Genomic DNA, 24064 nt, shown 5'->3' on the forward strand with positions numbered 1-24064 from the left:
GCCCCGCTGTGAGGATGTGTCAGAGCCCATCATTCCAGCCCCATGCAGCTCCACTCAGGGCCACTTCTTCAGGAGAGGCTGTTTGAGTGGCCTGCACTGATTCACAGGTCCACCACCAAGACCTGAAATTAACAGGAAGGCTGGACTCTCAGGCCAAGCAGGGGTGTTAGCAGAAGAGGGAGAACAGACATGGGCAAGCTCGACAAAACACAAGCCCTTCGTGCCCACTTTCCAGAACCCAAAGGGTCCTTCCAGATCAGGACAGCTGGGGAAACAGGGAAAGGCTGCATTCTTTGCATTCAGCAAAGCCAGGAGGGAATGGCGGAAGCTCCAGCAAATGAAAGAAAAGCAAGGGCTTTCTGGGCCACAAGACAGGAGGCCCAGCCCCAGGGATGCTCCTCTGGGACCCCAGTGTCCCCCGTTGTTTCTGGGCCATTGTTCTCCCCAGGATCTCTGAAGCCCAAAGCGCAGAGCATGAAGGACCTTTCTCAACCTCGTACCTTACCCTTCTGACCTCTCCTCTCTCTCTGCTGGCCATGGGGGTCTATGTGGCTGTGGACAGGGTCTATGTGCTCAGGGGTCAAGCAGTGGAGGGCAGAACAGAGTGAGTTAGAAAAGAGACCACACGTATTGTTTTCTTATTCATTGTTTGCCACCCCCACTGGAATGTGAGCTCCATACGGGAGAAAAGCCTTATCTTTGTAGCCCCCAGCCTGTGACAATAACCGGCATGTAGTAAGCAGTTATGAAAATATTTGTGATTGAACAAATCGCATGCCAGTAATTTGGAAGCTACACCCCACCTTCTGCCTTTAACCCCGAGCCAGACAGATGAGATAAAGCCTGGAACTGAGTCAAACCAGGAAGCAGGAGGAAGTTGGATGGGGGGGGGGAAGGGGGAGGGGGAGAAGAAGACGGCTCTAGGCTCAGCCAGACCCGAGTCCTCACCTGACTCTGGCACCTGTGAGGATGTCTCCCGTGATCGCCCAGAGTCCCTGTTTCTTCGGTTTTGAAATGGGGATTTTTACAGCACCACCTCCGTGAGAATCAAATGTGTAAAACTGGCACACAGTAAGAACTCTCCTCCCCCAAAGCCCTTCATCTGCATTGTAGGCTCTGTAAGGGAGGACGCTGCTTTCATCAGACTGCAGAGCTGAAGGCCGCGTCCCCTGGGGCCGGAGAGTTGTGTGTTTTAGGAGAGCAGCCAGGAAGAGGTAATGCCCGACCCCTGGGGTAAATGAAGCATAGGTGGTAAAAGATCTAGACAACAAGAGCCCCAAGGATCCCAGTGGAAAGTCCCATGTTGCAACCTCCAGCACATCTGGCGTGTGGCTGGGAGAAAGGTCACTTCAGTGCTGCCTCTGCTTCAGGGGATGGAATCAAAAGAGATGCATAACAGGCAAGGGGGAAAAAGAATTTTATTTACTTCATGAGAAACAGCTGCCGTAAGTCAAGACTTGGAGACAGGGCTCTGGAGGCTTCCAATTCATGGCCTGGAAGGAGCCTACCTGTTCTCTCTATATCCTCGGACCAGGGTCTAAGTTGGGGTCCAAAAGAGAACACCCACGTCCTCAGAGCAGCACGGATTCGGGCAATGCATTCTTGTTAGACATTAGATTCTCCTGCTATGCGGAAATCTCCCTGAACAGGACAATGAATCAAATCAACATCCCGACATAGAGGCCGGGACTGACCTGGCCTACCAGCCACTATTTTGGATCAGCAGCCAGGATCACGACATTCTGAATCACCAATCCAGAAGTCAGCATTCTCGGAGATGCCCCTAGGATTCTAGAATGCAAAATAAGAACCCTCTAACTTTTTTATATGATTGCATCAGGAGCTCCACATTCTAGAATCCTATATTCCAAATCAACCAGAAATCTGACATTCTAAGATGTCAATCAGGAACCCAGTTTTATGGTACACCAGTGAGAACCACTTCTAACATTCCGGATGGCTAACCAGGAATCCAGTGTTCTAGAATGACACACAAGACCACAACAGTCCAGATAACCTGGGAAAGACACAAAGTCTTAGATGTCAACCCTGATACTCTGGATGTCAAACTAGAAACCCGACCTCTAAGACTATCAACCCTGGTCTCAGCCTTCTGGAAAGACAAGCACAAGGCCCCACCCTCCACAGTGCTGCTGCCCCGCCTCCTCAGAGCTCTGCGGACGGCCGCTCCACTCCGGGCCCATCACCCTGGTGGGGCTTGGGGACTCGGAAGGCAACATAGGGACACGTCTTGGTGTTGAGGCACACCAGCTTCCTCAGCGTGGCCGTCTTGACAATGTTGAAGCCCATCTCCCCACCGAAGGTGCTCGACTTCCAGTACTCCGGAGAACAGATGGGATTCCCTAAGAGGCCCTTGAGGGAGAAGGGAGCCCCAATTTCTATCATACTCTCCCCAAAGATGGAGTTTGGAAGACACTTCTCAAGGAGCAGTCCCGGGTAGAACTCCAAGGCATCGATGTCTCCATACAACTCCTCCAACTCGTCTGCCATCTCCGTCTCTCCTACAATGGGAGAAGCGAGAGTCAGAATCACGATGCCACCCACCAAGGTCATTCTGGGAATGGGAACCTTCCAGGTCCACCTTCTTCTGGGGGAAATAAGGGACTCAGAAAAACAGTTTGAGCAATGGCGCGCATGCCCTAAAATCTGGCCTGGCTGACTGACCCTTCTCCAGGGCTGCATCCGGGGAAGACACTGGCCACTGGAGAAGGACTCTAGGGCTTGGATCTACCACCAAATAACAAATAACATGACTTTCAGCAACTCATGCCCCTTCTCTGGGCCCTGATTACCTGATCAGTGCAGCAGAGAGAAGGAACCCAGCTGGTTTCCCTCACAGGCAGATTTTAAGGCCGGGGCCTGGTCTAAGATCCTGCTTTCTGTTGGAGCTCAGAGATGTCACTCGTCCCAGCTCACACAGAGATGGAGTGACAGAGTCATTTCTGCCTCTCCGGACCGTCTCAGGAGACAGATACTGAACTTCCCTACCTGCTTCCTCAAGTCCACCCTCCACAGGGCACTAGTACACAGTCATGGGTCCTGCCAAACCCTCGGCAAAACCCTTCCATGGCTCCCCATTGTCTGTGACAAGGGTTCCCAAACGTGGCTGCCCACAGCTGGGGATCAGCAACAACAATAATACACTCACACACACACCCACACACACCCATGCACACACACGGAGTCTTGGGCACCACCCAGGCCTGCTGAATTAGAATCTCTGGGAGAAACATCAAGGGTTTGGTATTTTTAATCAGTTTCCTAAGTAATTCTCAGGTAGCTGGTCCATTAATGGGTATTTAGGATCCACCTGACAGAATAAAACCCAAAATCTTTAGCAGAGAATCCAAGATTCTATACAATTTGGCCCAACCTCCCATCACTACCCCTGCCCCATGCCCACATAAGCTCCTTTCCCCAGCCATATCTATGACTGTTCTCCCTAGTAGACTCATTTTTGTGTGTGACACAGAGAGAGGGACAGATAGGGACAGACAGACAGGAAGGGAGAGAGATAAGAAGCATCAATTCTTCGTTGTGGCACCTCAGTTGTTCATTGATTGATTTCTCATATGTGCCTTGACTGGAGGGGCTACAGCAGACTGAGTGACCCCTTGCTCAGGCCAGTGACCTTGGCTCAAGCTGATGAGCCTTGCTCAAACCAGATGAGCTCGCACTCAGGCCAGTGACCTTGGGGTTTTGAACCTGGGTCCTCCGCGTCCCAGTCCAACGCTCTCTCCACTGTGCCACCGCCTGGTCATGCTAGAATTATTCTTTATGACCTCTGTGCTTCTGTACTCTCTGTTCCTTTACCTAGAATGTTCTTCTCTATATTCGTTACCCAGAAACCCCTATGTATCCTTCCAGCCCAGCTCAAAAGCCACCTTGTCTCCCCAGGTAGGGTTATTTGTCATCCTAGGCACAGTGCTGGCCACATGTGTCAGCCCATTCTGTTTCCTCGATGTCGCCCTCATGTTAGTGCCAATCCGGTGAGGGCAGGGACCGTGTCCAGGAAATAGCTGCTCACCTGTGAACTCCTGGAAGGAGGTGTAGGGCTTCAGGCCAAACCTCTTGCGGTACTCGTTGAAGGGCTGCAGCCGCAGCTCTCGGCCCTCCTTGATGACTTCCACGGCCACGTGCAGGACATGGTGGTCTATGTTCCGCCCCCCACCAATCTGCCGAGAGATAATCACAGCTGTGGTCTGAGAGCCTGGCCACGTGCTCCTGGAGAAGCACTGGGGGTCAGGCGTCCTGCCTGAGCTAGGACGGAGAGTATGGCTCCAGCTAGCCCTCACCGTGCTGGGGACCTGCTGCTAGGTCTGCCACTGCCATGCGTTCTCAGGGGCCCCCTGTGAGTTCCAGCTTCCTTGTCTTTAAAATGTGGAGTGGGCCAGGAGGACCGCTGTAGTGACTCACCAGCCACACCATTCCCCCAACCCTTGACTTTAGATGGGAATACCCAACATCCGATTGTGGAAGGTTCAATAACTATTAGGGTCAGAAATGAGGACTTTGCAGAGGAGATGGCCAGTTTGGCCCCAGCCAAGAGCTCAAGCAGAGGGGACAGGCATTCCTGCTCTGGAAATGAAGTTTGGCGGGATAGAAGGCTCTCTGAGCTGGCAGGGCTTAAAAACAGAAGGATGGCTGAATGTTAGCTTGAGAGGCCAAAACAGTAGGGCTTTCCTAAAATACGTTTAAAATTATACATTACAGAACTGACGTGTCTGTCACTCTCCAGATCAGTTTTTATCATAGAACAGAGATGTTTAATCCTTTAATGAATTCTGCCAGAGAACCTATGTCTAGTGCTTTCCATTCCCTGTATCACAGTAATGAGATGCAGAATGTACTGAGCATCTAGTATTAAAAATGACCCCTAGTAACCAACCACCACTAGGACTCAGAGCTAGAAGGTAGGAAGACAGTAGCAGGTCACTCCATTCAGACCAGATAAAGCCACTCACAGGAACGCAGGCGACTTCGGCTATTTCTTCTGCCTTCCGCTAAGCCTCCTGGGAAGGCAGTGGTCATCGCTAGCAAGGACGGGGATAAACTTTGCCATGAAACCTATGATATCTAAACAAATTTAGCTTAACTAAACTTGGAGTTTCACTTCAAGACCAGAGTGTATTATGGGGGGATCCTTTGAGGGGAGGGTCGACAGGGTTCAAAGCCCAGGTAGCCTGGTAAGATACAGAAGGCTCCAGGAGGGGCAGAAAATTCTGATTCAAAACTATTAAGGAGCATTAGTCTAAAGAAAGCTCTATTGTTGAAGATGAATGGATAATGTTAATGCTTAAGAAAGAGTTTGGGTAGAACAAGTGTAACTGGATGGGAAAGAGAAAAGGTGTATTTAAGTGCAATCATACACCTGGAGCAAAGCGAGCAGAGGCTGGTGCCAATCTCCACTCCCCCATTTACAAGCTGTGGGGGCTGTTGCAGTTGACTTGTGTGCCCCAAAAAGATATGTGGGAGTCCTAACCCCCAGAACCTATGACTGTGACCTTATTTGGAAAATAGATGTAATTAAGAGGTCATACTCTAATAGGATGGACCCTAACCCAGTGTCTGACGTCCTGATAAAGGAAAAACCAGAGACAGAGGGAGAAGGCCATGTTGGAGTGATGCTTCCGCAAACCAAGGGGCACCAGGATTGCCCGCAACAGCCGGTGGCTGGGAAAAAGGCATGGGACAGGGTCTGCCCTGGAGCCTTCAGAGAGAGCATGGCTCTACCGACACCTTGGTTTGGGACTTCTAGCTTCCAGACCTATGAAAGAATAGTGCCTGTTGTTTAATGCCACCTGGTTTGAGGTCCTCTTGCAGCCCTGTTAAACTGATACAGACACCTTAGTGAAATGATTGAAGTTAAGTCATTGTTTCCTCCTATGCAAAAATGGGGACAGTAAGAGCATCCGCCTGATATGGTTGTGAAATAAGTGAGATAAAGTATGCAAAGCAGTTGTCACAGGGCCGGCCACATGGTAACCCCAGGGTGATAGCCGCGTGTGGTGGTTATCAGGGGAAGCCGTTTTATCGCTTGTCACACTCTCTTTAATATCCCTGCAGTCAGCACACTTCCGTGACCCTTCCGCCTGGTGCCAGGAAACAACAGGGCTATTCACAGGCGGCATCCCGGTCATTCCTTAAGAATTCTTTGGAAACCATGCAGCCTTACACAACGGCTATTGTCTCTGTTCATGTCTGCGACCCCACAGAGAAGAGAGGCCATAAAGCAGCCAGCAGCTGCTCACTGGTGGCGACCTATGCTCATTTCAGTCAAATTACCAGGAAGAAACCTAAATCCATACAGTGCCACAAGCGCATGATAGGGCTTCGGGAGGAGGATTAGAAATGGGAGGAGGGGAGCTGAGGTCAAGGACAGGGGAGCTTCCAGACAGGGGGCCAAAGAGATTTAGGTGGGAGTTGGTTAGGAATTCCAGGAGAAAAAGCTATATTAGTTTGCTAGGGCTACCATTACAAAGTGCCACCAACTGGGTGGCTTAAACAACAGACACTTATTTTCCCACAATTCTGGAGGCTAGTAGTCCAAGGTCAAGGTGCCTGAGGCTCATAGATGGCCCTCTTCTCCTTGTGTCTTCTGTCTTTGCCTGTCTACGTCCTAATCTCCTCTTATTATAAGGACACCAATCAGACCAGGGTCCACCCAGTGACCCCCACGTAACCTTAATTACCTCCTCTTTAAAGACCCTGTCTCCAAATGCAGTTACATTCGGAGGTACTGGGGGTTAGCACTTTTAACGCATGAATTGGTGGCTGAAGCCCATAAGAGAGGCTTCTGATTTAATCAAGACCTAGTATGTGCAGGCACCTTCGTATAGGTAACCATACCCTGAATGTCCTCCCCACCATGCCCTCTGACCTCTGGGCCATTGCCATGCTGTCCCCTCCGTCTGGAATGCAATCATCCCTGCCTGTCATTACACTGCCTCTTCCTCTAGGAGAGCTCTACCCATCCTTCTCATCTCTGCTCAAACATCCCTTTCTTACCCGCAATCCCAAGCCCTGGCTCAGAAGCGCCTCTCCCGAATTCCCAGAGCACTGTGGGCTTTGTGGATTTTGTGGACTGTGGTTTCTAACATACTCTTTATATATATATATAATTCACGTTAGAGAAGCACTTGGCACGGGGCCTAGCACGTAGTAAGCGCTCAGATGATGTCAGCATCACATGACCTTGTTCCTTTCTAAGATGTAAGCACCAAAAGAATGAGAACCCAAGAGCCACCCCGACCTTGGTCACCACTCCATCCCCAGCAGCTTGACGCCTGGTATTCCTGAACGAACAAAAGGACAGAAGAACGGGCGAAGGAATGCTCACAGCTGCCCCGCAGGAGTGACGCTGTCCCCATGTGTCAGAAAAGAAACTGGGACTTGGATCCAGGCCTGTCGGATCCCAGAGCCCACCGGCCCCCACCAGAGCTCCTCCGAGGCTTACCCGGCCAGCACTCTGGCGAGAGAAGGCGTCCACCAGGGCCTCGACCCCGTAGTCCACCAGCATGGAGGTGTTGAACAGAAACTGCTCGTAGCTGTACTCCTGGGAGCCCACCTGGAAGGCGTCGGGCATGAGCGGGTGCCAGTGGTAGAGATGGTTGAACTCCATGGCGATGCGGTTGCGGTACTGGAACTGGACGCCGAACAGCAGCTCCGGGTCGAACTTGAGCTGCAGGAAGTAGCCACTCAGCTGCTGCACGTACTCCTCGATCACGATCTTGATGGTCTCCCCTGGGAAAGGGTCAGCGGGGACACGGCGACTCAGCCACCCAGCTTGAGAAGCAGGCCAGTTGGTGGAAAGGACTTGCTCTTGGCGTCTTTATTGTCGTTATTGTTGTTTCATTTTATTTGGCTACATTCGCTTGTCTGTGGGGTACGGGATGTGATATGGAACTTTCTATCTCAGGTTGGACCGATGTCCCAAGATAAGAACAGCCATCTGGTCCCGCGTTCCAAAGGGAGCTTGAGGGCCCAGCTAACCAGGACAGGTGAAGGAAGTGTCTGAGAACTGGCTTTGTGACCTGGGTGACTGCCCTCCCACAGCCCATTAAAAGAAGTTGGAGGGATGCCCTGGCCTGTTGACTCAGTGGATAGAGCATTGGCCGAACGTGCAAATGTCCTGGGTTCAATGCCCAGTCATGGCACACGTGAGAAGTGACCATATGCTTCTCTTTCCCTCCCTCTCCCCCTTCTCCCTCTCTCTCCCTCTCTCGCAGCCAATGGCTCAGTCGGTTCATGCATCAGCCCCGGGATCTGAGGGTAGCTTGGTCGACTTGAGCATCGGCCCCAGAAGAGGGTTGCCGGATAGATCCTGGTCAGGGGTGCCTGTGGGAATCTATCTCTCTATCTCCCCTCCTCTCACATAAAAAAAAATGTTGGAGGGGCCACAAAAGATGGGACACTAGAGGTTAAGGCAGTGAGGGTCTCAGAGTGCTTGTGAGGGGAAGTGGGGGGAGGTGGAAGAGACCCCTCTGAAAGTATCTGCAGCAGCAAGAGAGGGACATTGAAGACAGCAGGTGAATCTAGCCCCAAGTATATTTCTTACATATAGAATTCTGATGCATAGATTTTCCTCTGCTCCCTCAGGAACCATCTACAAAGCAAAGGGCCAGGGACAAAACAAACTGAACACTCCGGAACAAAATGAAAACTGGTCACCGAGATATTAAAAGAAATGAATATTTTGGCCAATCAGCCCTTAGAGAAATTGGCTTTTAGCAAATTGATGTGGACCCGCCGGATTTGCAGTTGGCAGGCCTGGGCCCCCATCCTGGCCTTACCATTTCAAGCCACCTGAGCTTGGGCCCCAAAGTTCACCTTTCTGAACTTCACCTTCCCTACCTGAGAAATGCATATTATAACATATTCAAAAGGTTGTTGGGAGCCATGGAGAATAAAAGCATCTAAACAGCTTGGCACAGGGCCTGGCTAATAGGGAGCATCCACACCCATAGGTGAGAAGCAGGGGCACTAAGGGGGGGAGGGAGGGCCCCCACCCCCATCCCCCATCCCCCACCCCCCACCCCCCACCCCACCCTCGCACATTCAGGGAAGATCAGACTCAGGCTTGCAACCCTTCCCTACTCGGGAATAGCTCCCCTCGTCATGTGGTGGAAATACCATAAACTTTGGTGGCAGCTAGACCCGGTTCAAATCTTCTGCTGCTGAGTGGCCTTGAAGAATTCCCTCAGCCACTCTGAATCCTAATGCTCACAATAAGAGCAGTCATGACCGGCTCACAGGGCTGCTGGGGAGGGGTAAATGCAGCACTGGGTAGACAGCTTCATCACCTTTCGTCACAGTTTTGGTCCCAGCCTTATTACCAGTCAACATGCTGGGCAGCCTCCAGCCACGGCCTTGCCCTTTCTGGTCAAGTTTTCTGCCATGCTGGGGCTCAGAACCAGCCCCTTCTGCTTCCTTAGGCTGTACCTATTCCCAGTGCCCGGCTCTTCCAGGCCCCAGGAAATCAGGCACTATAATTGGAACCAGCCATGCCAAGGGACGCCCAGAGGTGGGGGGGGGGGTTACGGTGACTCAGAGTGAACAGGGTCTGGACGGGGTGTTAGAGGCCAAGGTCCCAGGCAGGAAACCATCTGACGTTTTAAGCTGCAGGCTCGCCCCCATAGGGGACACAAAAATATCCTGTCCCTGAGTCACCTAGGAGCTACCAAATTCCAGGGAGACAGATACACACAGCACAGGAAACATGAGGATTTCTGAAGGCCGGGGCAGCTGGGGCTTGACCTGCACATGCTGGGGATGTCAGTGTGTGCGTCTGGATGCAGCACAATGGGGAAACTGAGGCTTGGGATGACTAATGAGATTGGCTGCAAGTCACCCAGCCACCTATTTTCTGAAGGCCTACTATGTACCCAGTCATCATCTCTACAAGTCCCTACAACCATCATTATCGCCAGTGTCCAAATTTGGAAACTGAGGCTCAAATTAGGGGGAAGGGCCTGCTCCGGGTAGTAAGCTAGTAAGAGCTAGTAAGCAGAAGAGCAAGGATTCTAATCCTGGCTCTCTGTCCCAAGCCCTCCACCCCCTGCTTCTCAAGACGGGGTGCATGGCCTTCCAGGACTGGGCGGTTGGGAGTCCTCACCAATAAGGATGAGGCGGGCCGTCTGGAAGAGCTGCTCGTCTCCCCAGGTGGGGTGCTCGGCCTTCAGCAGGTCACACACGCGGTTGTGTTCGCGCAGCCAGAGCGTGGCATAGAGCATGAGCCCGGGGAGCAGTCCGAACACCTCCTGGCCCACGGCCATCTGGTTCTTGAGCGGAATGCCCTTCGGGTAGAGCATCAGCACGGGCACCTCTTCCACCGACGGTGGGTACATCTCTCCGTCCAGCATCTGCAGGATGGGGCCACCTGGCAACCTGGGGATGGGGCGGGGCGCCTGCACCTACCACAGCTGACACCCTCCCACCCCGCTTACAGCGGCCCGTGCCACACAGGGCACCTGCCTGTCCTCCCTAACCAAGACTTGCTGATTCTGCCTCCTAAATCTCTTCAAATGGGTCCCTTTCTCCCTGTCCCCACTGCCCCTGTCGGCTTCCAACCCACCCTCCTCTTCCACCCCGACTCCTCTCCCACGTGGCTCCCTACACTTCCTCCCACCCCCGGGCAGTCCATCCTGGCTCTGCAGTCAGAGCAACCCCTTTTTTAAAAAAAAAAAAAAACAACCCACATTTTGTAACACACCCTGGCTTAAACCCCTTCCAACTCCTCTCTCTGCTATTGGCAAAAACCAGATATACTTAACACGGCGCCCACCCACAAGCCTGGACATCTAAGTATCCCGGAGCACCTTCCTGATTTCACTCCCCTCCCCCAGCCATTCAGGCTGCACACACCCCCCCTTCCCGGCCTTGGCGGCACCTGCTAACCTGAGAGCCCCTTCCCCTTCTCACGCTCCCTGACTCCTCCAACCTCATGTAACTCTTGGTCTGCTTGTCATTCCTGGGGGAGACATCCCCATCCCAGGAACACTCTCGTGGCTTCTCTCTGGTGGCAGTTACCACACTGTAATCGAGTACATGGCCGTGTCTTCACTCGTTCAACAAATGAACACTGAGGACCAAGTACTGTGCTTAGCCCTGAAGAGTCAGCCGTGAACTGTTTATTCTGGTTTCCGTTTGTTGAGATTTTCACGGTTCAGCGCGGCAGCCACTCCGTGTGTGGCTGCGGAGCAGTAGACATGCAGCTGGTGTGGATGAAGAACTGAATTTTTTATTTGACTTAATTTAGATTTAAATTTTGAAGCTGATACTTCAGCTATTGGAAAATCGTTAAGTGCACTTAGAAACAACTGGGGTGTGTAAATCTACTTTTTCAACTGTAAATTTCGTGAAATCTAAATGCAGATCAGATATCCCCAATTTGGCCAAGTTGTGGGGTGTTGTAAGTATATAACATAGATCAGATTTCAAAGATTTAGCATTACAAAAAAAGAGTGTGAGATTTTTTGTCAATAATTTTGGTGTTGATTACGCACTGAAATGATAATATTCTGGGTATATATGGGGTTAAAATCAACTTCACGTTTCTTTTTACCCCTTTTAATGTGGCCTCTAGAAGAGTTTTAATTACGTCTGTAGATCACACCGTGTTTCCATGGGACAGTGCTAATTCAGACAAAATGTCTTCACGGAATTGGCGTCCTAGTATTTATGTCTGTGGCTCCTGATTGGCTGTGAGTCCCTTTAGGGCGGGGCCCATTATTATCATGCTCACTGCTCCAAACTTGTGCCAGGCACATTGTAGTGCCCAATCAATATGGTGGGAAAATTAAATGAACAAAGGCAAACTGGAAATGCCCATCTCCTTTCAAGCCCCAAAATCTCCCTCCCAGGAGGATGTGAGAGGCCGCTTCTGTTCCTTGGCTGCATCCCTGGCCTGGCTTCTCCCAGGGTTGATGTCTTTCCTCCTCTCACACGCCTCTACCTCCTGTGGCCAGCCCTGTCAGGACACCGCGAGGGTCCCCAACAGCCTCCGCGGGGGGAGACCTTGGTGGAAGCCCCTTTCCCAAGCCCCTTCCCCACATCCATCGCTACCTGGTACTTGAGTTTCCCGTCCTTAAAGAGCCGCAGCTGATACTGCCGATCCAGATTGTCTCCATAAATGTGGCCAACGTCAACCTGAGGACAGAGAGGGGGTCCACTCAGATCATCAGGAGGTCCTGCCCCACTGGCGACAACCTGCATGTGCCAAGTTAGGTCCAGAGAAGCCCTGAGCCCCTCCGACAAACTCACCCCATGGCCCAAGGCCTTGGTGAAGCCAGGACCCATCTTGCCAGAAGTTTTGAAGAACTGGTGGGTGAAGTGTTGTGCAAAGAAGGCAAACATGAGGTTGGTGCCTTGGGGGTCAGGAATGAACTTCCTCCTGAGCAGTAAGCTGTTGCTCAGGAGCTGGGCATCCGGCAGCTTCTTCTTCCCTGGTCGGGGAGGCAGGAAAGAGCAAGAATGGGGCCTCAGGGCTCACCAGGCCAAACTGGTCCCCGCTCCCATCCCAGCAGGACCCCACCAATCCAGTAGACAGGTTCAGGCAAAGAGGCTCCCCGGAAACACGGAAACCCTAGTCTGACTCTACCACTGACTTTCCAGGGGACCTCAGGCGAGAGACCCTGCACCACCCTTCCCTGTCCTCATCCTCCAGCTCTGTCTTTGTCCCTGGCTCTGAGTATGTCGTATGTCTTGACTCAGTCTGCCTATCTGTGAAATGGGTCAACAGTTGCTTTTCTGCCTGATTTTTCCCAAAGAGGAGAACTGAGCATCTTCTGTGATTCCCCAGCCCCCTCATCCCACCTCCATTACCTTTGGTCCCCATGGGTGTGGGGCAGTCCCGGGGCACGGAGGGCAGAACACGAGTGTAATAGCTCATGTTGGAGAAGGACTCCCAGCTGATGTAGTCGTGTGCTACGTTGTAGGTAGGGGGGCTGGGGATGAGGTTGGAACGCACTACAAAAAGCAAAGATAACGGTGACGAGGGAGCTCCCACCCCAGCCACCCCCCTTCTCTGGAATTGGACTTGTTTTATCTGGCATCATAAAGTCTCCCACCCACTGCCTTCATCAGATGCCAAGAATTCCAAAAACTGGCAGGATTTCTTGCTCCCTCAGATTAAGGGGGCTTTGACCCCCACCCACCTGTGAGAACCGTGCGCATGAGTATGTCCCGGATGAAGGAGGCATTGACAAACTCCCAGAACCAGCGCCCGTGGGTCAGCAGGAAGTGGACAAAAGAGGGGCTGGGCCGCAGTGAATTCCGGAGCCAGGTCCACAGCTCAGCTGCGGGGACAGTGGAAGTCACCCAGTTGGGCCCTCCTGACAGGACCAGAAGTAGCCAGGGTGGCAGATGGGAACTGGGAGCAAGGGCCAGGAGGGAATGGGGTAGGACAGCTGGGGTGGGGAAAGGACGGAATGGATTCCTGGGAGTGATGGTACACAGCAGAGCCAGAACCAGATGTGAGGACAGGAGACAGGGCCGGGGAGTGAGGCTGGGGCTGGACTGTGAAGACTCAACACAGAGCCCAGAACCAGGGAGCGAGGGCTGAGGGCGGGAGATCAAAGCCAGGCAAGAGTGCCCATGCCAGAGATGCAGATGGGGGTGGGGGTGGGGGGGGAGACTCAGAGGAGGAGCCCAGGGGAGGGGCCCATGAAGAAGGAGTGAGGGCGGAGGTTCAGCTTACGGATGGTGCAGTTGGGGCCGGAATAGCCTGTGCGGGTGCAGTCACACTGGTAGCGGTCAAGGCCAAAGTGGACACAGATGCCTTGGTTCTGGCATGGATAGTAACAACAGGGGTTGACTGTGGATGAGAAACAGAGATCAGAGACCACCCTAGGGGGACCTTTCGTTTGGGCCAGAGATGTGGACTCAGCGGCAGCTCTGTCCTAACTCACCAGACCTCTCTGTTCCCCCAAGGGCCCACTCTGTCACCACAGCTATGAGCAAAAAGCCCCTGGCCTTGCTGCTTCTAGGCCCTGCTCTGCATCTTCAGTGTGGTCCACATCATGTTCCCCAGGGGAAGTCCCCCCTCCTCCTCGGCTGCCACGGGGAGGGGGGGAGGGGGGGGAGTTTCAGGGAGGAGTCCAGGCCCCAGGCTATAGCATCCTAGGCTAGGAAATAGCTGATAAGACCTTGCAGCCACAGGCTTCTAGAGCGTTCACTTCCTGCCAGAGTCAGAGCCCAGTGCCAAGGGCCGGGTTTGAGACATTCAGGACAGGGACAAGGATGAGGGGTTCTCTCAGACCAGCCCCCAACCTCTGGGCACCTGGACCCTAGAAAGATGAGATCACCCACCAGCTCTCTACTTTTGCAGAAGGGAAGGAAGAGCAGGGAATATAACATCTACTTGCAGATGGGGAAACTGAGGCCAGATAAGGGAAAACCCAGGCAGATCACCCAGCAAGTCCCTTCCCCCCAGCCCACCTCACAGACTCAGCAATCAAGGAAAAGAGCTTCCCAGGACCGTGCAGACAGAGGATGGATTTGAGGGGTGTCCCAGTGTCTCAGTTCCCCTCGTTCCTGACAGGCCCAGCTTTGACCCACTTGGAGGGGAGTGGAGAGGGAAGGGGAGTCCGGGCTCTAGGATCTTGAGGTAGGTCAGGGAACAGGAGACAGGTGACTGGAAAAATCCACCGAGGAGTAGAATTCTGGCATCAACACCCTGCCTCCTGGAGAAACCTCCATCAGGAAGTCCCTCCTTATGTCTAACCCCGGTCTCGCCAACCACAACCCCCTTGTTCAAACCTTCACTGTGTCAGCCATTCTTCAAGAGCAAAGTCAGAGACTCCTTAGAGCTCACTCCGTGCTCATCAACTACTCAGCAAGGGAAACTGAGGCTCAAGGAGAGGTAGAGCTTGGGCCAAGGACACAGAATAAAGCAGGGCACTCCTACCAAGCCAGGACACATGGCTCCTTCCCTGGCCACCCCCCACAAAAAACGCCAGGTTCTCCTCTGCCCAGAGCCAATGTTACAGGAACTTTTATTCTTTGTGCAACTCATTATAGGGGGCCAAAAGGAAAGCGAGAGGCGGGAGAAGCCTTGGCAGTCCTCTCGGGGTGCTGCAATCAGAGGGCATGACCCTGGGCAAGGCCTGGCCCCTCCACACTTCACAGCCTGAAGCCCAGGCGGCAGGGTCCTCCTGGCCCTCAGCTCGGAGAGGGCCCTTAGCACCACCACCAACTCCCGCCCAACACACACACACACACACACACACACACACACACACACACACACACGAAGCAAATCGTAAGAATCATGCAAATAATTTTGCTTAAACCCTGGTGACTCCCCACACCCCCACAATGGCATCTTTGTGACCCCCGCTGGGGAGTAGGAAGGGGGTGGGGCAATGGAAAGGAAAGAAGGCTGGACAAAGGGCCTTATCAGGCTCACACAGGCAGACCAGCAGGCAGGACCCAGGGCAGGGGCCTGGCGGGACTCAGCCTCCCTGTCCCACAGCCACGGGCCTGGAAATGCCAAGGAGGCTCAGGGACGTGGAACTCTCCTCCCTGATCCCTCCTGCTCAGGACACTGTCCACCTGCCTAATCACTGCCCTGCAGCCCCACCGTCCAGCTCCCAACCCTGACACACAAGCCCCTCCCACCACCCAGGGGGCCAGTTCCCCCCTCCCTCCCACAGGGTGGGGTGGGAGAGTCCTAAGAGGTCCTTCCAGCTCATTCTGTGGCAGCCTTGTCCCTTAGTCCCAAAGTCAGAAGCTCTTCTCCTTCTTCCCCCCAGACTGCTGCTCCTCCCTAACACATCCCCTTCCAGTCCGCCTGACCCTCCTGAGTGAGCCCATACCTCGCCTCCAACGGTCACCTCCCCTGAATATCCACACTGAACCCCCACTGCCCCTCACTCCGGCTCCATGTTCCAACCCAACCTGCTCTACTCCACCATAAGCGCCCAAGAGCAGTGGCCACACTTTCCCCGACTTCCTCCTCCAGGCACACAGCCCACGGTCACCCCGGGTGCTGGAGAGAGCCAGCCACCAGGGGATCAGTTGTGGTGGCCGTTCCCTGGTCGGCAAACTGCGGCTCGCGAGCCACGTGTGGCTCTTTGGCCCCTTGAGTGTGGCTCTTCCACAAAGGGTACTCCACCCTAATTAAGTTAATAACAATATGCCTACCTATATAGTTCAAGTTTAAAAAATTTGGCTCTCAAAAGAAATTTCAGTCGTCGTACCATTGATCTTTGGCTCTGCTGACTGATGAGTTTGCCAACCACTGTATGCCCAGCATAGCTAAACGAATATTTGTGGAATTAATAAAACGAAGTTGGAAAACAGGCCACCTGAAGCTTGGCAAAGAGACCTCTCCCCTTCCCAGCCCCGAGCTGCTGGCTCAGGATCTAACTCGCCAACTTCCTGCGAAGCGCTGACGTGCTGCCCCAGCAGGAGCAGAAGTCAATGCCTCTCCCTCCAGAAACCGGTGCTGAACCAAGGCCCCGCCCCCCAGGCTGGCTGTCCAACTTTCTCTGCCTCCTCCTCCTCCCAATCTTTCCATAAACACCAGGCGCCCCAGGGTAGGAAAAGTTCTCCCCAGCTAGGACAACAGCTGCCTTTGGGGCTCAAGGGTGTGAGGGTGGGCAGAGAGGAAACTGGGAGCCCCTCTCCCAGGGGTGAGCTTGACCATGGCTATCCTGTCCCGGTCAGCGGGGGAAGCCAGGGCTGCAGCTGGCCTCTAACAGCTTTGCATATCCAGGACTCAGGTGTATCTGCTCAGCCCTCCCTAGGAGGGGTCGGTGAGACCCCCCTGTGTCACAGATGAGGAATGTGAGGCTCAGGAGGCAGGAGCTCGCCCAAGCCTGCTGCTTCAGTCAGAGCCCAGACTCCAACCCCTTCCTCTTCTCTCCCTTTGTCCTCCTAGAGGTCTCCTGGCCTGGATTTGCAAAAGGGATGGGGAGGGAAAGTCACTTTGATCCCTCGGCTGGGAATGATCCCGGGGGAGGTAAGCTTGTCACCCTTCCTTTGAGAGGGACCTGAAAATTCTAAATGAATGAAACCAGAACCCCTGAGGGATCCCTATCCCCTGTGACAACCAGAGCTAAGGAAGCCCTTCCTTCAGTCTAACTTAAATCCTGCATGCTTTCATGCCAGTCCAGTTCTGGGCCCAGTGGAGGACCCTTTGTATAACAAACCATCAAGAAAGAGAACTGGAGAGATGCAGGCACCGCGTCCAGTGAGTCTTGAGTTCCCACAGCCAGCACTGGGCCAAGCACCAAGTAGGTGCTGGGAAAGGTGCTCCAGGGACTAGCTGGGCTTTGCAGGCTCTGTGTCCTTGGGCAAGCCCCCTCCATCCTCTGGACCTCGTTGATCAGTGTGCCCAGGAAGGGAGGGAGCAGACCAGCTCTGAGAAGACCTCCCTACCCGCCCCTGCCCCTGCCCCCTTCCTCTTTCATCTGGGTAGAGACAGTATCGCTGCCCATTGTTTACATTGATGTGATTCCCTGTCCCATCAGCAGACAACCTGACAACCTGCCCTCACTCGGTCTTCACAGCACCCCCAGTGGGGTCTTGGTCATCAGGCCCACACACCACACACTCCCACAGGCCAGAACTGTGCAGGAGAGCCTGGCTCCAGAACCTTCTGAAGATTCAGGCAAGGAAATGTCCCCCAGCCCAGGGGTCAGGGCTCTGGACACAGCGGGGGGACACCGAGTCCTGCAGGATGCAGAGGTGCCAGGCAGCAGGAGGCTGGAATGAAATCCCCTAAGAATAATGTTTAGAGAAACTCGAGGGGTTAGGCGGCCACAGATAATAAAAGGACCTGCTAGCCAGACCTGGGCCCCCGCTCCTCCACACAGCCAGGTTGGCGGCCAGAGGCCAGAAACTACCAAACAGGCCGCGACAGCAGGGCCCACAGCTGGAGGAGCGCAGCTGGAGAGGAAGCCGCATCCCGGCCACAGACCCAGCTGGTGCTGCCGATAGGAGGCAGCCGGCGGCGAGGAGCAGGGAGGCCTTGGCATGGGCTGGGTTCCCACCCCATATGCTAGGGTTAGCGGACCTCTGGGCCCTCCGCCTGGCATCGAGGTCATGCCCTATCCCTAAGCCAAGCCCAGGAGCTGGAGGAGACGAACTCAAGCATGAAGGCTCTGTCAGCACAGCCTTGCCCTCCGAGCCAGACTCTACCTGCCACTCACGAGAGGCAGAAGCAACATTGTCCCGACACCTGCCCCAGGTGTGTCTGCAGCCCTTATCTCATGGGGGACTGGCCTTCGCTACCCTCCTGGAGGCAAACACAGGCTTCGGCTTCCCACGCCAGATGCCCAGGCACCTAGGGCCTCAATTCATTCACAGACTTGGAAGGACCACCCAAACCTTCTGCCCCCCTGCACTCAACTTGTCACCCATTCTCTCCTTGACCCTTGCAGCAGCCCCCTTGATGGTTTCCCATCTCCAGCCTCACCTCCAAGTCATCCATCCAGACCCAGCCCCGGTCACCCTCAGGCCCAAGGCCCAGCACGCCAAGGCCCCGCGCAGCCAGCCATGCTACTGTCTGCATTCCACGGTTCCGACCCGTCGACGTCAGCTCCCGCATGGCTGCCGGAAAGACCCTCACAGACTTTCCCGGTATTTCCACCCACTCAACACCTCAGGGTTCGGGTCACCAAGAAGCCTCGCTCTAGTCCCCACACTTGACAGCTATCTGCTCCCTCCCCTGAGCCCCATAGTTGTGGCCCTGGTCCCCTCGGCTGGCGTTTCTATCTCCCTCATCAGACTGTGTGCTCCTCCCAGTGCCATGGCTAAGGCTCCGGCCAAAGACCAGCAGAAAGCAAACCTTCAGCAACTTTGGTGGAACAACAACAACAACAAAAATCGGTTTAAACATATAATGCACAAAAATAAGTGAAAAAGGCAAAATATAAAATGGCATAGATGGCTCACTGGGCCTTGATGGGCAGCAACAGGAAGGCAGACAGGCCAACCCTGGTTACCCCGGAGATCCAGGAGAGGGCTGAAGGGGGCCCCAGAGGAAGTGCTGGGCTGATCCAGGAGCTGACAAGACTGGTCACTGGGGCAGCATGCTGGCCCCGGGCTCTGTCACTGGGGTCTCAGACAAGGGCTCAGCCCTCAGGGCCTCTGTATGGTTAATGCTGGACATGGCCCTTCACACCTCCTGGCAGACGGCCCAGGGCCCGGGGCCATCTACTCTTTGATGTGCATCATGTTCTGCCAAGGAACAAACAGACCTTGAAGAAGGCTTCCATTCCTGGACTCCCAGCACGTGCGCTACCTGCCCTTGGCTTTGTGCCGCTGCTGTCTAACTGCTTTACAAGCCTGACCACCCGTGGCCAGGGGCGGACCCACAGCCGGCTGACCACCATCAGGCCTCCCTGTGTGTCAGTGATAAAGGCTATGTCTGCTCCCTCTGGGCCTCCTAGCGTTTTTATTTTCGGAATAGCTGCGAGACGGGTAGAAAAGATCCAAGCGTTCCCCTGGCCGCAGCAGCCGAAACGGTTGCAGGAATTCCTTGGACTTTCAGGTTACTAGAGGGTCTTTACCCCCCATTTAGCACAACGAGTGCAACCTTGTGTGCCCTGTTGCAGAAGGAGGTCACCTGGGATTAGATGAAGCATCGTGAGGCAGGTTTTCAGGCGGCTAAGCAGGCCAGAGCTACTGTCCAGGACTTGGGGACAGTAGACCATGGCCAGCCAGGTGAACTAGATGTTCACGTAACACCTGAGGGCTGTGGTTGGGGCTTAAGACAGATGGCTCCCTTGACTAAATAGAGTGTGTACCTGCAGCGATGGAGTGAGCCAGCAACAGGCCCCTGAGCAGGAGTTGCAAGCAGTGCTGGGCCCAGTGACTTACCAAGATATATAATGGACAAAGACCGAGTCTGAGGCTGTGAAGCCCCCCTGGTCCAGGAGAAAGCCCCCCATCCCAGAGGAGGCTTGGTACACTGACAGATCTTGCCAGGGAGTACCACCTGGATGGCGTGCAGTCGCCAACCAGCCCACACTGAGAACATTAGATAGAGGATGGTATCGGCAGGGCAAAGCAGTCAATGGGCTGAGTTGTGGGCAGTACAGATTGTCATAACCCGGGAACCCAGGCCCTTGAGCAGTGTGTAGGGGACTGACTTTGTGGCTCTCCAGGTGGGAGCAAGCCAATTGGACCATACATGAGAAATCCCTTTGGGGGCCAAGACTTGTGGGTTGATTTTTAGCAAGACTGTCACGGTGTTCCATGTCAGGGGACACCAGCCTCTGAACAGCCCCAGCAGTGATGAGGCTGACACCTTAGCAGTGGTTAGAAGATGACCCAGCAGTCGAGACTATAGGCTGGTTGCACCGGAAGTTACGTCATGCTGGTCAGGACACCATATGGGTGACGGAGAAGGCCTGGGGCCTGCCTCTCAGGTAAAAGACATCATAGACCCATGGCAGCTGTGCCGAGATTGAACTAAAAGATACCCCCGCCCCTTCCCACAGGAGGGCAGGAAGATCTGACAATGGGAGACACCCTTGACCCACTGTCAGGCAGACTATATCGGACCCTTGGCTGGCAGTGAGGGACCCAGGTATGTGCTCACCTGCATTGATGCAATGACAATGGCACTTCCGCAGGCATACTAAGTGAGAAGGACAATTAGAGAGAGACAATTTGGGGCTACGACAGCTCTGTGCCTCGTACGGTCCCCCTGAAGTAGTTGACAGTAACCAGCACACCTGATCCAGAACTTGGCAGAGAACCGGCACACGGGTCCACGATTCCATCTGGACCCTGCTGAAGCCGGACTCATAGAATGATGTAACAGACGGCCGAAATAGGATCTATAGACCGACGACGCCGACTCATATCAAGGACGGATAACATGCTTGGCGAATTGCTTCAGGGTCTTAAACGAGTGGCCGTGAGGTGGACAAGCCACCCCAGTGGCATTGGGGAGCCAGCCCTGGTCAGCACCGTGCGCAGGTAGCTGCAGTCCACAGCAGACCTGCAGCCTGGGCAAGGCCCACAGAACGTGCTCCCGCCAGCCCCTCAGGATACACCCCAGGGAGGTCAGCTCCGACTTAAGATTAGAGGCTACTAATTAGCCCCACATGGTGCTCCATCCTTGCCCCTTGGCGGGGGGGAGGGTCTGGCCCAGGACCTGTTCTTGCAATAGGCAGTCTCAGGTACTTGGCCAACGTGAGTCCGCTGCCAAAATCCTAGTAGCGAGACCATTTCCAAAGGGACACACATCGCCTGAGTCTGGCAGATTAGGACCCCACCTGTACACCTATCTTCTACGGGTAAGGGAGGGCACAGATGGGGATGGGGTGTAGCAAACCAGGACGCCCCTCAGAGTAGGTCCGTTCTGATGCAGGATGCTACAACTACCTGCATCTTACCGAACGGTAGGGATCTGCCTTTGTTAGCCCCCTTGTCTCCCCTGTCTTATCACCCCTAGGTTAAGTGTGAGTAACCCTTTCTGCATTAGGCAGGACACTTAGTTGAATGTTCAGAGTTACAGTACAGGTTAACTGTGCTCAGAATTTCACACCCCCGGGGAGGGCAGCTTACCCAGGCAAATCCATCCGGCTGATCACACAGAATGGACCTAGCTGCAGAGGTGGCAGCACACTGACCCTACTTTACACACCACCAGAGAACAGGTGCCCACATCGTCCTGGGTAGCAAACCAGACTCGAGCATGGCCTCGAAAGCCTCTTAGCCACACGGTTTGAACTCGACTAATCTGGCTGGCCACCATACATGTTGAGTGCTGTGTCCCGGCCCCTCATTGCATTCAAAGAACTAATGGGGCTGATAATGTAACCCACCCCATGGGGTGACTACCACAAGCTTAGAGTACATGCTATTAAGTGTTATAGGTATCTGTCTTTTCTTGTAACTTATACTGTCTGTTGAATACAGAGTATCACTGCTCAGCCCACACAGGCTTCGCATCAGAAGAATTTCACAGAGATAATGAAGTAGAAGAGCAGTATCAGGGTAAAAGGTAGGGTTAATGCTGGACATGGCCCTTCCATACCTCCTGGCAGATGGCCCAGGGCACAGGGCCATCAGCTCTTGAATGTGCATCATGTTCTGCCAAGCAACTAATAAAGCTTGAAGAAGGCTTCCATTCCTGGACTCCCAGCACGTGCCCGTCCTGCCCTTGGCTTTGCACTGCTGTTGTCTAACTGCTTTATAAGCCAGACCACCCGTGGCTGGCTGGTTGCGGACCCACAGCCCCACCGGCCACCATCAGGCCTCCCTGCATGTCGTAATAAAGGCTATGTCTGCTCCCTCTGATCCTCCTTGTGGTCTTTTCCAGAATATCTGTGAGACAGGTAGATGGACCTGGCCTCGAACTCCTGCGTTACCACCTCAGAGCCCTTCTGTAGAACTGCGCTATCCCATCTTCCAGGGCTATATTATAACGTGAGCACCTACAGCCGGGCTTTATAAACTGTAAAGAGCTGGCCACACGCATTTTCCTTCTCTTCTTTCCACACAAAAGGCCTTCCTTTGCTCATACTCAAACTCTTGCCTGGAGCCCCCTCCATCCTTTCCTTGTCTTCCCCCAAATGCTACCCACCAAACCCTCTCCTCCGGGAAACCTGGTCTGATTCACAGTCCACAGAGCTCTCCTCTCTCCTCTGAGTGCCAAGGCCCTGGAGCATCGCGGCAGGAAGCTCAGACCTCACACCCCACTTCCCACTCCCATCCTCTCTGCCCCCATTTTACAGATGGGAAGTGGAGACGCAGAGAGGGACAGATCTCCCAGCAAGGGGGTGGAGGAAACTACGTCAGGCCTTGCATATGTGTATACACAAACACACGTACGCATACACACAAGTGCGTGCACCCATGTGCACACGCATGCACAGGAGCAGTAAGCTGGGCAAGGAAGGTTGGCTGAGGGAGGAGCTGAATTCCTTCCCCTGGAACTTCGTACACGCGTGATGGTGGCCACGAGTGTTGGAATTGTATAGGATCTGACTTTCCCCACCATCTTTGCATTGATGAAACCAGGGTCCACTGGTTTGGTTGAGGATGCTGGGGGGGGGGGTGCTGTGGAAAGACCTTGTAAAGCGCCTAGAGTCAGACTGACCCAAGTTCAAACCCCGAACTCACCGGGTTCTATGTGAGCTCAGGGAGTTACTTACGGCACCTGTCTGAGCCTCAGTTTCGCATCTGCCCAGTGGAGACCTCGCGGGAGAGGATTTAAATCTCCAGGGAAGAAATCGGCTCTGTAAAAGTGTTTCTAACTCCGTCTTCCCAGAATGGGTAGTGTGCCTGGGTCCTCACCAGGGGAGAACTTCTTCACCCAGGGCCAGAAATCCCGCTGGTTCCCCCGAAAGTCAGAGGCTGGAGAAAGGGAACTGGCCATCCTCCTTTCCTCTCGCAGTTACCCAATTACCGCTGCTTCCTCCAAAAGAGGCCCCACAGGAAACAGCGGCCTTGTTGGGGAGCGGGGCCCAGAACAGGTGAGAGGTCTGGAGAGCGGCTGCCCCTTCTCCCAAAACTAGCATGAGATTCCAGTCTGCCCTTTCCCTTCAAAAGAACCCTGCTGTCTTCCAGCCCCGGCCACATTCCCCTGGGTCCTCAGAGAGCCCCCATCCCAGCAACAGACTAAGCCCCTTCTCCCACCCCCCACAGCACCGGAGCAGAAAGGGGAAGCTGGGCCGGCGGGAAGGGAGAAGAGGAAGAGGGGCCATTCCAGGGGAGCAGGACTGGGTCCCCCGCGGAGCAGGGAGAGGGCTGCCTACCAGGTGCAGGCTCCCGGGGGGCGGCGGGCAGGACCGGGGGCGTCAACAGCAGCAGCAGGAGCAGCGGGAACCGGAGCGAAAGTCTCCGCCCTGCAGGGGGAGAGAGATGAAGGGCTGAGCCTGTCACTCGAGGCTCCAGCAGGAGGCAAAGAGGACTCCGGGGCACCGGGGCGGGACTCACGGCTCATGGTGCAGCGGGGCGGCTGACCGGTGCGCGATCCACACTGTCCCGGAACCCTGCCTGCGGCTCGGACTGCGCGGGAGCTCCAGCCAGCCTGGCCCGCCCCCTCCCCACCCAGGCCCTGGCTCCACCTCTCCAGCCA

General features: G+C 54.3%; 1 protein-coding gene across 2 annotated transcripts; it reads right to left on the reverse strand.

Moving 5' to 3' along the window:
• Window positions 1-1371: 1371 nt before the first annotated feature.
• PTGS1 (prostaglandin-endoperoxide synthase 1) lies at window positions 1372-24064 on the reverse strand. Of its 2 annotated transcripts, none has more exons than XM_066256300.1 (11): window positions 23923-24064; window positions 23742-23831; window positions 13718-13834; window positions 13176-13316; window positions 12844-12987; window positions 12283-12464; window positions 12085-12168; window positions 10136-10382; window positions 7478-7764; window positions 4049-4196; window positions 1372-2522 (listed from the first exon to the last, which is right to left on the reverse strand). In XM_066256300.1, exons 1-11 carry the CDS (start codon window positions 23927-23929, stop codon window positions 2167-2169), a joined length of 1803 nt encoding a protein of 600 aa, XP_066112397.1. In that variant the 5' UTR covers window positions 23930-24064; the 3' UTR covers window positions 1372-2166. The 2 variants fall into 2 exon arrangements, with proteins under 2 accessions (XP_066112397.1, XP_066112398.1); XM_066256301.1 differs by having other exon boundaries at window positions 13718-13805; window positions 23923-23975.

The sequence above is a fragment of the Saccopteryx bilineata genome, chromosome 2, assembly GCF_036850765.1.
Source record: "Saccopteryx bilineata isolate mSacBil1 chromosome 2, mSacBil1_pri_phased_curated, whole genome shotgun sequence".
NCBI lineage: Eukaryota > Metazoa > Chordata > Mammalia > Chiroptera > Emballonuridae > Saccopteryx > Saccopteryx bilineata.

Excerpts from the sequence above, each read along its gene's own strand:
- PTGS1 (XM_066256300.1), bottom strand. Across the intron at positions 4,197-7,477 it reads CTCGCCAGAGTGCTGGCCGG|ATTGGTGGGGGGCGGAACAT; the intron begins GTAAGCCTCGGA and ends ATCTCTCGGCAG. Across the intron at positions 2,523-4,048 it reads CTCCTTCCAGGAGTTCACAG|GAGAGACGGAGATGGCAGAC; the intron begins GTGAGCAGCTAT and ends CTCCCATTGTAG.